General features: G+C 37.2%; 1 protein-coding gene and 1 pseudogene across 1 annotated transcript; both read right to left on the reverse strand.

Moving 5' to 3' along the window:
* Nucleotides 1-2,292: 2,292 nt before the first annotated feature.
* Nucleotides 2,293-3,112, reverse strand: LOC130460893 (cytochrome c oxidase subunit 3-like; annotated as a pseudogene).
* A 4,513-nt stretch (nt 3,113-7,625) lies between these two features.
* Nucleotides 7,626-8,225, reverse strand: LOC130461717 (uncharacterized). Its single transcript, XM_056829898.1, has 2 exons — nt 8,073-8,225; nt 7,626-7,997 (listed from the first exon to the last, which is right to left on the reverse strand). The coding sequence occupies exons 1-2, from the start codon at nt 8,223-8,225 to the stop codon at nt 7,626-7,628; spliced, it is 525 nt and encodes a 174-aa protein (XP_056685876.1).
* Nucleotides 8,226-18,037: the final 9,812 nt, after the last annotated feature.

The following is an 18,037-nucleotide window of genomic DNA, read 5'->3' on the forward strand; positions in this document are numbered from 1 at the left end:
TTTCTCTCATGCTTCTGGTTTGGAAGCAAATATTGAGAAAAGTAATATCTACCTACGAGGGGTGTCTACTCATGACAAACAGCAGATTCTGGATGCTCTTAGGATTCCTATGGGAGAATTCCCGTTCAGGTACTTAGGCGTGCCTCTTTCTACTAAGAAGCTTCCGTATGCTCATTGTAAATCCTTAGCTTACAAGGTGGTAAGTAGAGCTAAAAGCTGGACAACTTAATTTCTTTCATATGCAGGCCGGTTACAGTTGGTTAAAGTGATTCTTCTCAGTCTGCAATCCAAAAACTTCGCTCCGATTGCTTAAGCTCAAAACCTCTTCGAGCTTTAGGTTGTTTACATGCTACTGGTGTCAAATTTTCATACTCCCTAAGATGAAAGAAATTCAAGCTTTTTGCAGGTTGTTCCTTTGGACCGGAGAAAAAAAATCCTTCAAAGAAAGCTCTAGTTTCATGGGCTCAGTTATGTCTTCCAAGGGTTGCCGGTGGTCTGAATATCAAAGACATAGGCTTATGGAACAAAGCAGTAGTTACTAAGCTACTTTGGGCCATTACTTTTAAAAAGGACAGATTATGGTGCAAGTGGGTCGATACTTATTACATTAAAGGTAGAAGTCTTCATGATTTGACGTGTCCTACTAATTGCTCTTGGGCTTTGAAGAAAATTATTGGCAGTTTCGCACTTGTGACTAATGCTGGTGGATGGGACCAGGTTGTGAAGAATGACTCATTTTCAATTAAAGCAATGTATAGAAATTTGCTCGGCGATCACATTAAACTGGGGTAGAATGATCTGCAATAACAATCACCTAGAAGCTTGTTTATTACTTGGCTTACTGTTTGGAGAAGACTTCCCACCCTTGATAGATTACTTGAATGGAGAGTGGTGAGTCATAATGTTTGCTGCCTGTGTGGTAACTGAATCAGTTGACCATTTCGTTTTCTTGTGTTCCTTTTCTGCTGGTATCTGGAACAAGGTTCTTACCCTTCTAGAATTTCTCTAGAAAAGCTGATAGCTTTACTGTTGAGCTGGATTTTGTGATCAAAATGAGTAAGAAAACTGGTGATAGGCATAAGTTGTACGTGGTGTTCTTTGCTGAGACCGTCTATCATCTCTGGTTGCAGAGGAATGAAAATGAAAATGACAAGGAAGCTGTAGGAATCCAGAGGCTATTCTGAATGATATCATGTTTAAGGTAGCTTGCAGAGCTTCTGATGCTCAAAATTCTCTCTTGCTTAAGCTTAAGCGAAGCTTTTGGTAGTTGACTCCCTAAAGCTCGAAGTTGAGCTTAAGTGAAGATTTTGTTTACACGCTTAGTGCATTAAGGTAGTTTACTTGCTTAAGCCTAAGAAATATCTAAAAGGCACAAAACCAAAACAAGTGAGAAATCCGGGGTTCAAGATAGCACGGTTCCAGCTTTCCCGCTCAATAATGCTAAACTTAGCTAACCTGCAAGCACTCGCATAAAAAATTCTTTGGGGAAGAGTAAAGGCGCTTACTCTTACTGTTAGATTGACTAAGGCAAACGAGTGTTCTCTCCTTTTTCTTGCACTTTATTCCCCTCCTCCCCCTGCGGTTAGATTAGTTATGGAGTTGGGCAGCGGGAAGTTCGCTCTTGCAGCTTATCTTCTTAGCAGCTATTCCAGCAAGCGCCTCTCAAAGTAAGCCTATCCATGATAGTATAGTCTGAGAAAGCAAGCACTAAACTCAAAGCTTATGGCAGCAGCTAGAGTAACTCGAGTATTAAGAAAAGAAGGAGGTGTCCTAACGGAGTTCGTTTCTCGCGCTTATGCCCCCCCTCTGCCCTTTCTCCATTCCGTAGATAGAATCTGGAAAATGAGATATACCATATACATACCTTTTTTCTTTTTTAGGTAAGCGCTTAGTATAGTAGTTTGACCTTTTTAATATACCTACCGGCCGTTATATGCTTTAAAGTGGAGATAGGTTAATTCCTATCTTGAATAGCTATAACAAAGGGTTTTTTCTATGAGTTCGATCCATTAGGTTCTTCGATTTGTTCAGAAAAGAAACCAGAGACAATAAAACATCTTTGATTACGATTAAAAAAAAAGATCAAATAGACCAAGATCCAATTTCGGGTCATTTCTTGGTGAACATGATCTGCCATAATCTCTTCGATTCTTTCATTTATGTGCCAGAATACAGAGATATTGGGTAGGAAAGTGGAAGAGACTTTTTTCTATATGATAATCAAAGGGAGTGGGAAAGCTGCAGTAATTCTTTGGAAAAGCCCGATTCTCTTTGTCTTCGAGCTTACATTCTTCAATCCACTGATTCGTTCCTTCATATACCTCCCCACCAATAGATAGAGACAAATAAGAATAACCAAACCACGTCTACAAAATGCCAGTACCATGCAGCTGCTTCAAAGCCAACGTGATGTTCCTTGGTCAGATGACCAAAATATTGGCGAATACCACATATAATCAAGAAAAGAGTACCTATAATCACGTGAAAACCATGAAAGCCTGTTGCTAAGATAAAGGTAGAACCATAAATACTATCCGAAATAGTGAAGGGTGCGTCATAATATTCCATTCCTTGAAAGCCTGTGAATACTAGAGCCAGTAAAACGGTAGTTACTAAAGCGTAAACTGCTCGTTTTTGCTTCCCTGCGAGTATAGCATTATGAGCCCAAGTTACGGCAGCTCCGGATGAAAGAAGAATAAGGGTATTAAGAAAAGGGATTTCCCGAGGATCTAAAACCCAAATCCCTTTTGGAGGCCAAATACCTCCGATCTCTACCGCATGTGCCAAAGAAGAATGAGAAAAAGCCCAAAAAAAAAGCAAAAAAGAACATAACCTCCGATACGATGAACAAAATAAAACCATATCGAAGTCCTAATTGTACGACTTTGGTATGATGTCCTTCTAACGTGGATTCGCGTAGAACATCACGCCACCATACAAACATGGTATATAGGATAAAAATAAGGCCCAAACTTAGAAGTGTTGCACCCCCTTGAAATGAGTGCATGTACATCACACCTCCTACGGTCGTTGCCAAAGCTCCGAGTGAACCCGAAATAGACCATGGACTTGGATCTACCAACTGAAAAGAATGCCTTTGAGATTCAATCATAAAGCACTTTGTCTCAGTTGTATGTAATTTTAGGTTATGATACATATGACAAAACATAAATCATGCGGAAAACCTTAATGTCAGGAAACATATTATTTACACATAATCATTTAGCATAATTTAGGAGCATACACTTTGTAGCGTGCCCTCCCTAGCTGCGCCCGAACCTGACAAGAACAAGTCTTTAGGACTCCAAATGTCGTCCCTCCGTAGATAGTCCACAGTACGTCCGGATCCGCCTCAAGTTAGACCAACTAGAATCGCCCTTAAGGTTACTAGGAATTTCGGCTATTGTGTTTGCAAGTGTATGGCTGATTTTTCTTTCAAAAACTTACCCTTTGAATACTTCAATCGTGTCTGTAAATAATGACCCTAGGCACTTATTTATAGAGGTATGGAAAAGGAACTGGAATCCTATTAGGATACTAATTAATTTAATTAGAATCCTGCTAGGACTCTATTTAAATAAACTTTATCTAATAGGTTTAGGATTTAATCTTTTATCGAATCCCGATAGTTTTAGGATTCGCACACGAGCATCGCACGAGCACCGTACACCCGCGCAGGCCTTGCGGCCCACGCTGAGCGCACAGCGCTCGGCCCATGCTGCTGTCCGCGCGCGCCCATGGCTTCGGCTGGGCCTGGCTTGCGCTGGGCCTGGTCGAGGCTTTGGCGTGTGTTGGTGATGTGTGTGGTTTGCTGGGCGATGGCCTGGCTTCGTGCTGGGCCTTCGTCTAGCGAGCCTCGTCCGATGCTAATTCGTACGATACGCTTACGATTAAATTCCCGATTTCGGAATTCATTTCCGATACGAACAATATTTAATATTTCCGATTCCGGAATTAATTTCCGTTTCGAACAAATATTTAATATTTCCGTTTCCGGAATTATTTTCCGATTCCGATAATATTTCTGATTCTGACAATATTTCCGCTTCCGGCAATATTTCCGATTCCGGCAATATTTCCATTTCCGATAATATTTTCCGATACGTACCATGTTTCCGTTTCCGGCAACATCTACGACTTGGATAATATTTATATTTTCGATACGATCCATATTTCCGTTTCCGGCAATACCATCGTTTCCGGAGTATTCACTTGCTTGTGACGATCTCAGCTCCCACTGAAACCAAGATCCATCGATTCCGAATATCCATAGATGGAGTATTTAATGCCATTAAATACTTGATCCGTTTACGTACTATTTGTGTGACCCTACGGGTTTAGTCAAGAGTAAGTTGTGGATTAATATCATTAATTCCACTTGAACTGAAGCGGCCTCTAGCTAGGCATTCAGCTCACTTGATCTCACTGAATTTATTAACTTGTCAATTAATACTGAACCGCATTTATTAGACTTAACATTAAATGCATACTTGGACCAAGGGCATTATTTCCTTCAGACTCCCACTTATCCTTAGGGACAAGTGTGCATTTCCTAATTCCTTTGTCGCTCGATGCTTGCTCTTGAACATAAGGTAAGAGTTGTCATCATTATTATGTCCAGAGGTGTTTCTCGGTTTCAGAGTTCAACTGATCAAATAAACAGATTATCATAACCTATGATTTATCTGAGCACGGCCATGCATTTTACAGTTTCTAGTTCTCCGAGTGGCCTTGTACAACTTTCAGCATCTCATCCCGATTTATGGGAGGACAATCCCAATCTTGCGATCTTGAGATTAGACTTCGTTTGATAGGTGATTACCTGAGCGTTGCCTTTATAGCCTCCTTTTACGGTGCGACGGTTGGTCAACGTCAAAGTAAGCAGTTCTCAAACAAGTAATCTCAAATCACTCAGGTATTGAGGATTTAGTGTCTAATAATTTTAATGAAATTTACTGATGACAGATTTTCTTCTCTTACAGTAAAGTTTCATAGGTCTGTCCGATACTAGTCTTCCCAAAGTAAGTATCTATGCAAATGATTATGACATTGCCATGTCCATATAGTTCAAGAAACAGAACTACTAGTCATCTTGCATTCTAGTCGTCTAATGTTTTCTATGCGTCCATCTTTATAGAAACTCCGACCAGGGACCATTTTCAACTTTTGAAATTAAAGTTCACTTGATAGACATTTCTTAGTCACATGACTGGTCCTGACAGTCTATCTTGAATATTTTGTCAAATTTGAAGGGACTCATCATTTAATACTAAACCAAGATTAAATGGAATATGAAAATACATTTCATATATGATAAATGTTCAACCCCAATGTTTTACAACCATGGGCCTCAAACCCATCTTTAAAACAGTTCATGGAATTCAAAGCTATGCTTGATTTCCAGTGCTACAACGTGAGTGTTGCTTCTCACTTGTTGCATAGGTTTAGTTATCATGCTTGGCCAATCTTAATATCCTTTTCATCGAATGTTCTTCGAGATATGATGATAAGATCTTTTGAGGTTGTTATTATGTGATCTAGTCTCTCTTACTTCAATATTGATTCTACGCATTTTGCAATGAAGAGCCATCAAGTTAGCAGACATGTGATCCACCCAAGTTCAGTGAAGAACCTTTTAATGTAAACAACTCAGTTTTATTTCTTCTTAGGCAATAAGTACTTCTACTTCAACTGTATAGGTTGCTAGTGATGCTTTGGTTTGGATTTACTTATCCAAGCAGTTCACGGATATGTGGAAGACTTTCCAGCTGTATCTTAGAACATAGAAATTATTATTTTAATTTCCCACGCAACAACTCATGGTCTCCAATCCATGTTGCTATTTCGAAACACGATGCTTTTTAGCTCGTCCTTGTCAATGGTTAACTCCAAAGGGTTTTTCTTGATCCTTTGCCAGTGTTTATGCGTGTAGCATCAATATTTAGCATATCGTTATTTCCTTGAATCAAGAACTATTCCTATGTACCTTTTCAAGTACCATAAGTTTTCTTGATCTCAACCAAGCTGATCTTCTCTTAGATCAATAAAGATTGGTATATGTTCGTTATGCCTAAAGCCATACGATACGTTTTTGGTGATCCTCATATTATATCATATACATGATAAATTCTTTTGAAGAATAATTCCCAATTGAATTCTATTCATGTAACTAAATTCTTTGACATATAATATAGGTGAAAAATCTCATTAGATTCTTTGATGTTTAACTTAGTAAATGCTTATACATAGTTCAAACATTCATTACTTAGATTTATTCATATGGATCGAATATCTCCAATGGAGTCTTTCGTGTTTGATTTAGTAAATGCCATTACTTAATCCAAAACAATATCATAAGATCTTTGTAAATAGAACTTAATACCCAGTATGTACTAAGTTTCGCCTTGGTCCATCATTGATGAATAATTTAAAACCTAACTTATTAGCATTTGAATGTTATTTCACAATAGAGAGATATGTGTGTGATACACATAGGACCAATTGAGTTTTATGTACTCCCACTAAACTTCTTATATATCTATAAAAATCATGTTCATTTTATGAAACTAAAATACTTATTAGTTTCACTAAAATATAATTCTAATTCCCAATTGCTTGCTTAAATCTGTACTTAGATTTCATAAGCTAGCTTTCCTTTTCAAGCTTTATTTATTTGGATCCACAAATCCTATGACATACCATATACATAGTTTTTCCAACATTTGATTGAGGAATTGTTTTTGTCATCCAATTGCCATATGTACCAATATGCAATCATTGCTTGACTTATAGACTTAAGCATTACTATTATGCATGAGGTTTCAACACAATCCACATCGTGAATTTGCTTGTAACCTTTAGCAACTAATCTATCTTTGTGTGTGAACACAATTTCATGTTTGATGGTTTTTATCCTTAAAACAAACTTGCAACCAATAGGTGTGAAACTATTCTTGCAAATTAACAAAATTTCAATTTTGTCATCAAAACATTGAGTATGTTTTATGGCCTCTAACCATTTAAAACATTTGAGTCTATATATGGCCTCTAACCATTTTAGGGAATCTGGGTTTCGTCATAGCTTTCTTACAGGTCACAAACTCATTAATCTACATGATAATAGTTTGACTGCAAGTTGTAGATTTCTTTACTATCTAATAGAAGAATCGCATAGCTTCAGTGATCTGAACTCCATGTTTCTTCACTATCTAATAGAAGAATCTCATAGTTTCAGTGACTTGAACTCTATGCCTACTTGGGTATAGAACATCAAACAATAGAATATCAATGGCCACTTGAAAGTCCTTTGATTATTCCGTTCTCCTTGAAGCACTTGTAAAGTCTTCTAAGAGATGTCTATTCTTTAAAGCCACTTCTAAAGTCCTTAAAGAATAAGTTCGGATTTTCTGAAGCACTTCGAAAAGCCTCCGGAATGTCCGTTTATGTTTGTTGTTCGCCTCGAAGACTTTTGAGGTCTATTTTCTCCCACTTGTCATTTTGGAAACGAATCTCCAAAAGGACATTATTTTTTTTTTGGCAAGTAATAAGAATTTATTAATTACCAAGAGGGCAAAAACCCCACCACCAAAACAACCAAACCACAGCCACACCAGGCCAAGGAGCAACTAGCTATTACAAGCTACCCTAAACAGAATTCTGTTTACAATACTTAAGCTACTGTCTAACTGGTTAGAAAACACTTTAGAGTTCCTAGCTAGCCAGATAGAATACACAGTTTCACAAAACAAACTATTACACATTCTAGCATTACTTCTAGTACTCCTGCTTGCTTTCTGCACCCACTGCACTTCATCATTCCAAGCTCCAACAGTTCTATGAATGCCACTTCTCTGCAGAACCTGATTCCAAATATCAGCTACAAAACTGCAGGCAAAGAAAAGGTGATCCCTACTTTCATCTGTGCTGTGACAAAGGCAACACACACTATCAGCTATAACATTCCATCTTCTCAGCCTTTCCTTAGTTGCAAGTCTATCCTGCAGGGTCAACCACACAATAAAAATACTTTTAGGGCTAGCATGACTGTTGCAAACAATTCTCTACCGCCCCACAGACTCCCCTTGTTGTCTCAAATGATTATACATTCTCTTAATCTTAAATCTTCCTGCAGTTACAAACTGCTGCAAATCACCAGAGCTACTCAGAGTCTCCCTTTGCTGCCAAATCTTCTTCAAAGACCAAGACAGCCCATTAGGGATTGGCATGGTCCAAAAGTCATTATGCTTCACATAGTAGGCAAAAGGATATTATTTCGAGCAAACAAACATTATGTTCTCAAATATTCGTGGTAGAAACAATACCCTTGTGTCTCATTTGAATAAATCACAATGAAACATATATCTATACTTGGGCCTTAGTTTGTTAAATAACAAACACTAAGCTCCCACTAAGTTTAGCAACTCTCTAGATATATATTATTGAAAAGATATTCTGAAATTACTTTTCAATAGCTTTGACGAATTTGGTTTAGTCTGGTGGAAGTTGAGCATTTTGTTTTAGAAATTATTGAAAAAGTCTTTATGATTCATCATTGATCGAATCAAGTACTAATTGACTTCAATCATTCCAACTTAGATATGTCATATCTTATGGAGCTAGATTGTGAAATTACAACACACAATCATTGATGATCATATTTGGTCTTAAAGTAATCATCGACATGATCTAACTTAGATCTTTATGATTTCTTGCCAAGTGGATTTTATACTTCTGAATCTTTGAACTAGCCAAACAGATTCAAACTTATATCACATTTGAGTAAATAAACCTATATTCACTCAAATCTATGTGAAATAATAAAGTCATAAAACCATTCTTTAGCTTTGAACTCTATCGTATAGGCGTTCTAACAATAGTTCATATCTTTTGTTATTTTCAACAAGTAAGACTAGCTTGTCTTGAATTGATCTAGAAATCAATCAACTTTCAAAAGTCCATCTGAACAGAGCTTATGAATGTTAACTTGTTGATATGGTCTAAGCAACAATGCCAAAGTTTAGTGGAACTCAAATCAAAGGTTTGATTTGAACCTAGTAAAGTTTTTATTGTTAAAGAGTTGTTTGTTTTAATCAAGCATATTGACTCAACCCGTAAATGACCATTTCATTCAAACAAACAAAAAAACATTGTTTTTGTTCTTCTGAATGTGAGTCTTTCTGTGTTTGAAAACAAAAATTTAGGTATGCTGATTGCGGAACAAAATAGCCATTAAGTTTCAGCCTTTGAAAGGACTTAAAACAAACTAGATGACCCTACAACTAATGTAGCATTGCCATGCTTCATTTCCCACTTGTAGGTCATTTGTGTATCCTAGCTTCCATTGTTTGAGTTATTACCGAAGTAAGAACCTCAAGCGGTATATGATACCAAGGAATTTTGATTGCTAGGTCACTTCTCTTTAAACATTAACTTATAGGTAGAAACGGAATTGTAAATTCCTTTTCACTTGTTCCTTGTTTTCCTATTTCTTGTACCCTTTCTTATAGTCTTAAGAATTGAATTCTCTAGTGTTGACTTTTATACTTTGTTTAGACATGTCTAATGTCACTCCAACAAAGTTCTTACCATTTATGTTGAAGATTCTGTTTCAACTAGATGATCTTACCATAAGCTTCTAAAGTTCTCTAAGCATCTATCTATTCAAATGTCTAAGGACTAGACGCATTTGAGAATTAAATGGAAAAAGATTTTAGGTTGTTAACCATTGGTAAAGCTGAGCGTTTAAACTCAATGCTTTATGATCTCAAAACTACATTGTATTTTGAATTCACAAGCACCAATTGGTTTGCCATTCGATTTTGATACTCGAAAACAACCATAAAAGTAGCTATAAGAAACGTACATTTTGAATTGCTCATTTTCTCTCATTTCCATGAATCGTTCTTGGATTCACTACCAATCGAGGAAATTTACTGTTACCTTTCTAAAAGGATTTATTGCAGTGCAAGATATTCAATTATAAACAATAATTAAAACATACATTGAAGCATGCAAAGTCTAAACATTTATCATGAATAATAACTTGAAAATTAAAGCAATCATGCAATTTAAACAACTCATTAGCATTTTATTCGAGTTATGTGTTCCGGCAGGTGTGAATAAAATGATTCCAAGATCCTAAAATCCATTGAAGAATTAAGCACAGTTTGTCGACTCAATCCTAAAACATCTTAGGTAAGCAAAAACCTTTTGCTAATAGTCTAGAAACTATTCTTGGTTGATAGGCACGTCGAAGAACTTATTAGGTAAACCTATCGATTTTGCCACGACATAAAAGGACTCCTTACTCATATCGTTGAGTTTCACCAAAACTAACATGTACTCACAATTATTTGTGTACCTTGCCCCTTTAGGACCAATAAGTAACACCTCGCTGAGCGAAAATTATTACTAGATTGATGTAAAGGATATCCAAGCAAGTGTATATTTTGGCATGGCACCTTTTAACTCAATTTTTAAGTTTGGAACTTAAGGCTCTTACTATGTTGGTTAGATTTTAAGTGAACTAAAATCCTTAATCATGCAACATAATCAAGCCACAATCTCATGCATAATTAAGACATATTTAAAGCAATAAATAACTTAAAGCATGCATAAGATAAAGGAAAATTTGTAATTATTAATCCAACCTTTGCCCGTTTTTCTTTAATTAAGCCTACCTATGCGATATTTCTAAATAATCCAACCTTTATGACCCAACTACTATTATTAAGTCTGGATGACCGGTTACCTGCTACAAAGTCAAGGAAAGTTTGTAATTATTAATCCAACCTTTGCCCAATTTTCTTTAATTAAGCCTACCTATGCGATATTTCTAAATAATCCAACCTTTATGACCCAACTACTATTATTAAGCCTAGATGACCGGTTACCTGCTACAAAGTCAACGTGAAAAACGTTGACAACCTAAAGTTGGTTTCCCTCCTAAAATATTGGACACTTCATCATTACTTACCACCTAAACAAGGATTTCATTTTTTTTTCCAAAAAACCCTTAACCCTTCTCTTCTCTGTACCGTGTTTCAATTCCTCTCTCCTCCATTACTGTTGCTTCAACCACAATTGTACTGGTTCATGACATCATCATCGATTTTCTTGTGGAAATAGGTGACTTCATCCACGCGCATTCAAATTTCGTCTCCAAAATCGTACAATTGAAGATGAACTTACGAACCTTAGCGTTTTTGTTCCTTTTTTGGTAAATTTTGAATTTTGGGCTTCCTTGATGGTCAGTTCGTAAAAACCCGAGTTGTTGCAATAATATAGTTTTTTTTTATGTTGTGGGATGTTGGTTATTGTGGTCTTGTTGAAAATTTATAAAGAAAAAATAACATTGAATTTGAAGATGATCCAGATCCAACAGGCAATTGCTTTACCCCAGCCATAGCAATTGCTGATTATTTTTGATGAACTTCGAATGGAGAGGTATGACTGTATGAGGGATCGACAATGGTGGAGAAGAGGTAGAAGAGAAATAATGGAGAGGAGTGCAGAGATGAAGCAGAAAATCGCAGAGGAGAGAGGAACGAAAATTAAAATAGCAATTAAAGAAAATAAGGGGAAAATTTTTTTAAAAAATAATTATAATTGTTATATGCCACGTAAGGGTGAATACCGCCTATAGCAGGTTAGTAACTTGTTAGGCTTAATAATAGTAGTTGGGTCATAAAGGTTGGATTATTTAGAAATATCGCATAGGCAGGCTTAATTAAAGAAAATCGGGCAAAGATTGGATTAATAATTACAAATTTTCCTAAGATAAATGTGATCTAGTATGGCCCGACTTCATCTTGAAGCTTCAACTTCAAAGTCCGTCTCAAAAATCTCCGTGGGAGGCACCATTTTCTTCAAATAGGATAAGCTATAATTAAACTAATTACAACTATTTGATGGTACGCAGACCATATTTGAATTGAAAAACAATTTTGGTACTTTAGACCAATTACATTCAAATTAATGGTACGCAGACCATATTTTCTATCCTATTTGGGTCATACTAGTCACTTCATAACCTGCAAAACAGTACATATACAATATATACCATTCACCCATTCATTATCATGAATGGCCCACATATCTGGTTAGTAAAACACGTTATGCATCACATAAATATTTGCAGCAATTAATCAAGGGCACCAATAATCTACAAATTATTCAGTCCTTATTAATTCCAATCAAGTTGTTTTAACCTTAAGGATTTGTAGACCTAATCAAGAGTTTATGACTAAAAGGGCTCACACTTAAATCAATAAATTCATATGCTTTACTAATTTTAAACATAAAAATGTATTTCTAGTCTAACCGGAAACATACAAATTTTATTAAAATTCAAAGCTCATATAAATTTATAATTGAATCCACAATTTAATTTATTTTCAGTCGTATTTAAATTAATTCATGATTTTAATTTTAGTAAAATAATTAGAATAAATGAAATTTATTATAATTATAATATTCAAAATAAAAATCCAAAAAATAATTTAAATTATTAATTTTAAAATTAATTAAAATTACATAAACTGAAAATTTCAAATTAAAATTTTAAAACGATCTAATCGTAACACAAGGTACGCAACATCACCATGCAACGCACAGCCATAGGCCACACGCACGCAGCCATCGCTGGCCATGTGCGCGCAGCCTATGTGCTGCGTCGCATCTGCTGCTGCTCACCATCGCGAGGCATCATCGAAGCACGCTCGATGCTCACCATCGTTGGGCGCGCGCCAGCGCTCGTCGCACGCGAGCCAGCGCTCGCTGCGCGCGAGGCTTCGACGCAGTCGTAGCGCTCGTGGCACACGAGCCAGCGCTCGCTGCGCGCGAGGTCTCGATCGTTGCGCGAGGCAGTGCGCGTTGCACGCGACTGCTCGCTGCCTTGCTCTCGCCCTTGCCCACTCGCCCATCGCACACAGCACACGACACAAGGCAGGGCTGCTGCCTTGTCCTCGTGCACCATAGCCTTGCTCATTGCATTTGTACCGCATGGGCGACGAGCTCCCTTGCTCGTCGTCGCATGCCCGCACTATACAACACCCCTTAAGGGTAACACGTAGCGTCCATTTCTTTGTGCGTGCAAGTTATATGAGCGAATCGCATAAAAATTAAAAAATTTATTTTCAAAATTAATGACAAATTAATAAATCATATTAATTTCATAATTTTAGGGCGAAAAATCGAAAATTTATTAATTAATTGATTTCCGATTAACATGGATTCAAGTCTAGGTCATAAAAATTTAAAATTTAACACAAATTTACAATTTTTATGGTGGTTTTTAATCATAGGTATCTAGTTAAATTATTAACTAATTATGAAAATCAAATTAATTCTAAATTATTCCAATTTTCAACAAATTAATCATAATTACAAATTAGATTGCATAATTAACAAGGCTAGGTATTCAAACTTGTTAAACATATACAGTAGGTCAATAAAAAATTCAAGTTTTAACAAAAAGAATCGCAAATATTTAATTTAACATCTTAAATTTACAAAATTTTGCGTTCGAAAAACTAAAACCTCCGAAAAGTCATAGTTAGGCTTCGAATTTGAGAATTCTGGGTTCGGCCGAAAAAGACTTTTTTGTCAAAATTTTAGAATGCCTTTTACATGCGGAATTGAAACAAAAATCACTCGATTTGGATGAGTAACGAAGAAACTGCCGAAAACCTGCGTACATATAATTAAATAAACGCAATTTGCAATTAATTAACAGTTACGAAAATTAATCACCCCTTTTAATTCTTGCAAATTTGTAATATTTAACCATGTTTATGCAATTTAGATTATGAAAATAATAAGAGGCTCGTGATACCACTGTTAGGTTATGATACATATGACAAAACATAAATCATGCGGAAAACCTTAATGCCAGGAAACATATTATTTATACATAATCATTTAGCATAATTTAGGAGCATACACTTTGTAGCGTGCCCTCCCTAGCTGCGCCCGAACCGAACAAGAACAAGTCTTTAGGACTCCAAATGTCGTCCCTCCGTAGATAGTCCACAGTACGTCCGGATCCGCCTCAAGTTAGACCAACTAGAATCGCCCTTAAGGTTACTAGGAATTTCGGCTATTGTGTTTGCAAGTGTATGGCTGATTTTTCTTTCAAAAACTTACCCTTTGAATACTTCAATCGTGTCTGTAAATAATGACCCTAGGCACTTATTTATAGAGGTATGGAAAAGGAACTGGAATCCTATTAGGATACTAATTTTGTTTTTTTTTGGCAAATAAAAATTTTATAAACCAAAAGGAAAGAGCAACAGCTCAAAGATTACAAGCACCAGAACAACTGGAGCACTAGTTCCCCAACAGGAACAAAACAAAACCACCTAAACTAGAACCTGACAGCAACAGGCCTAATACAGCAACAAAGCAATGTCTGAATCTCTACATCTGCAGGCAACCTTAAACACAATTTCTTTAACAATTTGCTCAGCTGATTGAACATGACCAGCAAAGACTCTTTGATTCCTTTGAATCCACAGGCAATAAACTGCTTCAGCAAAACCAGCAAGGAGAAGTTTGCTCACAGCAGTACATTTTTTACTCATTCTCATAGCAAATTGGAGCTCCTGATCAAAAGCTTGGCTGCTCCTATTGATATTCAGAATCTGTAGGAATTTCTGCCAGACTTGTCTAGCATAAGAACACTGAAAGAACAAGTGCTGCACTGATTCTGGATCAACACCACATAAACTGCAAACACCATCAGTAGCTATGCCCCACTGCATGAGTCTGTCTTTGGTAGAAAGCCTCCCATGAACAGCAAGCCACAAAATGAAAAGACTTTTAGGGCTAGCAAAGTTATTACAAACCACTCTCCTCCACTGAACTTTAGGAAACTGACCCAACAAACATAGGTACATCTTCTTGATAGAGTAACCACCAGTAGCAAAAAACAGTTGCTTGCACATAGGATCCCTATCCAGCAAATCTCTACACCCCCAAATCTTCTTAAGAACCCAAGAAGCAGAACCTGGCAGAGCCATGGTGAACAAATCCTTGCCCTTGATATAGTATGCATTGACCCATTTAACCCATAGAGCATCAGGTTTGAAAGCCAAAGCCCACAAAAGCTTCAGAATAGCAGCTTTGTTCCAAAGATAGAAGTTTTTCACATTTTGCCCACCAGCAACTCTAGGTTTACACACTGAATCCCAAGCAATGGGAGCTTTCCTAGAGGTTTTGGTGTCACCAGTCCACAGATAGGTCCTACAAATTCTTTCTATCTCTCTGAGAACCTTTTTAGGGAGCATAAATATTTGGCTCCAGTAGGTTTGAAGGCTAAACAAGATCACCTTCACCAACTGTAACCTTCCAGCATAGGACAATTTCTTAGCAACCCAAGAAGAAACTCTAGAGTAGAATTTATCAATGAGAGGTTTACACTGGTTAATGGTAAGTTTGGCACTAGAAAGTGGAACTCCTAAGTATTTAAAAGGAAGACTGCCTTTAGAAATACCAAGAGAAACCATAATTGCATCTTGTTCCCACTGAGGTACACCAGAAAAATAGATCTCAGTTTTCTCCATATTAGCTTCCAACCCAGAAGCTTGAGAAAAACAGGAAAAAGCTTTAAACATAAGCTGCAGGGAGATAATGTCACCTCTAGCAAAAAGCAACAAATCATCTGCAAACATGAGATGAGTGAGCTTGATCTTCTCACATTTAGGATGATAATTGAAATCAGGATTGATAGCCAAGTTCTTCATACATCTACTCAGATACTCCATGCAAATGGCAAACAAGAAAGGAGAGAGAGGGTCCCCTTGTCTAAGGCCTTTCTTTGCAGGAAAAGGCAGCATAGGTTTGCCACTAACAAGAATTGAATAGTTCACAGAAGTAACACAGGAGTGCACCCACTGAATGAACTGCCCAGGGAAGCCAAGCTCCTGTAACACCATGAAGAGAAAAGGCCATTCAACAGAATCATATGCTTTTCTCAAATCTACCTTAACCATACACCTAGGGGACATATGAGCCCTATTATATCCCCTAATCAGCTCAGTTGCAATAATAATGTTATCAGATATGTTCCTACCTGGCACAAAACCAGCTTGATATTCAGAAACCACTTCAGACACCACCCTTTGAAGCCTAGCAGTCAAGATTTTAGATATAATCTTGTACATGGTAGAACAACAAGCAATGGGCCTAAACTGAGTAACAGAAGTAGGACATGGGACTTTAGGGACCAAAGTCACTGCAGTACAGTTAAACTTGCCATACAAAAAACCAGAATTAAAGAAATCCATCACTGCTCTATATATATCATGTTTTATAATAGGCCAACTTTTCTTAAAAAAGAATGAGTTGAAACCATCCAAACCTGGGGCTTTGGAAGAGTCAATGCTAGCCAAAGCATCATCAATTTCACCTACAGTAACAGGCAAGCAAAGCAAAGCCCTAGAATCAGAAGATAAGACATTTCCATTTCTGATAGTAGGCACATCCAAGCCAGGCAGAGAAGAAGCAGCTGAACCCAGAAGCTGTTTATAGAAATCAATGATCTTGGACTGAATCTCAGTAAGATCAGTGATCTCCACTCCCCCATCTCCATGAAGCAGATGCACTTTATTTATACAGAATCTCTCTTTCATAGCAGAGTAAAAGAACTGGTGGTTAGAATCTCCCACTTTAACCCACTGAACCCTAGACTTCTGCTTAAGAGCTTGTTCTTCAATAGCTAACCACTTTCTGAGATTGCAAATAAGCTCTTTTTCAGTACTAAGCAAGTGAGGACTGTTATCACTCCTCATCTGAGTTTGCAAATTGTCTAACTCACTTCTATAATACTCAATTTTCTCAGCTGTATGAGAAAACTCCTCCTTATGTAATACCTTTAGCTTGTGTTTAACTCTATTCAGCTTAAACCAGATTTGAGCCATTGGTCTACCCCTATCCTCTCTATTCCAGCACTCACCCATAATACTCTCAAAAGAGGAGTGATCTGCTAAATAGTTCAAAAATTTGAAAGGTCTCCCACCAGAAGAAGGGTTAGTAATGCAAGGAATGATAATAGGAGAATGATCAGATAAGGAAGGATTCAAGTATTTAGTAGACAACTCAGAAAAAGAGTCCATCCACTTCATGTTTCCAAATGCCCTGTCAATCCTGCTCCATACTCTAGGGTCATCTGTACCCTTGCTAGACCAAGAAAAAAACCATCCAGTGCTATGCAGTTCATTTAGGTCACAATCTGAAATACATTGATTAAAATCCCTAGTTTCTGCATTACTCACAGCATTTCCATTAATTCTATCCCCAGAATAAAGAATAGAATTGAAGTCACCAGCAACCAGCCAAGGACTAGCTGAACTACTAGTACTCAGATGGTTCAACTCATCCCACAAAGCTTGCCTATGCCCTACACTATGCAAGCCATAAACAGCAGTAAAGAAAGAAGAAAATCTATGGTCCTTAGTGTGGATCCAACAATGAACATTTTGAGAGGAACTACTAAGAATCTGTAAGTCCACATCAGCAGTCCTCCAACCAACCCATATTCTACCTTTTGGAGAGTGAGGATAGTTGCAGAACCAAGTCCAAACCCCCCCAAATCTCTTCTGAACCTTCTCCTTATTTCCAAGCCTTACTCTTGTTTCTAATAAAGCTACTACATGAATACTATGATTATTAAGGAACCTCCTAACTTCATTAGCTTTGAGAGGCTCATTAAGCCCTCTTATGTTCCAAGTACAGATATTCATGGATTAGGAGGATCTTTTCCAAAACCAACTACCCCATTCCCAACATTCTCATCTCCCTCACAATCAGATAAGTCCTCATCAGACTCTTGTTCCAACACAGCAAAAGAGTTCTCTACTCCCACAGCTGTACCACCTCCCTTACTCTGAGTCTTCCTGGTAACAACCTTCCATCCAGTGTTTGAGTCTGGAGTAGGAAGACCTTGATTACAAGGAGTGACAACTTGAGCAGCAGCAGTAACAGGGTTCACTGGTTGAACCTTCTTTTGCACCCAAACTCTCTTTGGTTTCACAACCTG

This window comes from Spinacia oleracea, chromosome 5, assembly GCF_020520425.1.
Source record: "Spinacia oleracea cultivar Varoflay chromosome 5, BTI_SOV_V1, whole genome shotgun sequence".
In the NCBI taxonomy this organism is placed as follows: Eukaryota; Viridiplantae; Streptophyta; class Magnoliopsida; order Caryophyllales; family Amaranthaceae; genus Spinacia; species Spinacia oleracea.

What these genes read in the sequence shown, in the direction of transcription:
- LOC130461717 (XM_056829898.1), bottom strand. Translation starts at nt 8,225, where the DNA reads ATGCCAATCCCTAATGGGCTGTCTTGGTCTTTGAAGAAGATTTGGCAG. An exon ending in TGAGACAACAAGGGGAGTCT is followed by an intron (nt 7,998 to 8,072) that starts GTGGGGCGGTAG and finishes TTGACCCTGCAG; the next exon opens with GATAGACTTGCAACTAAGGA.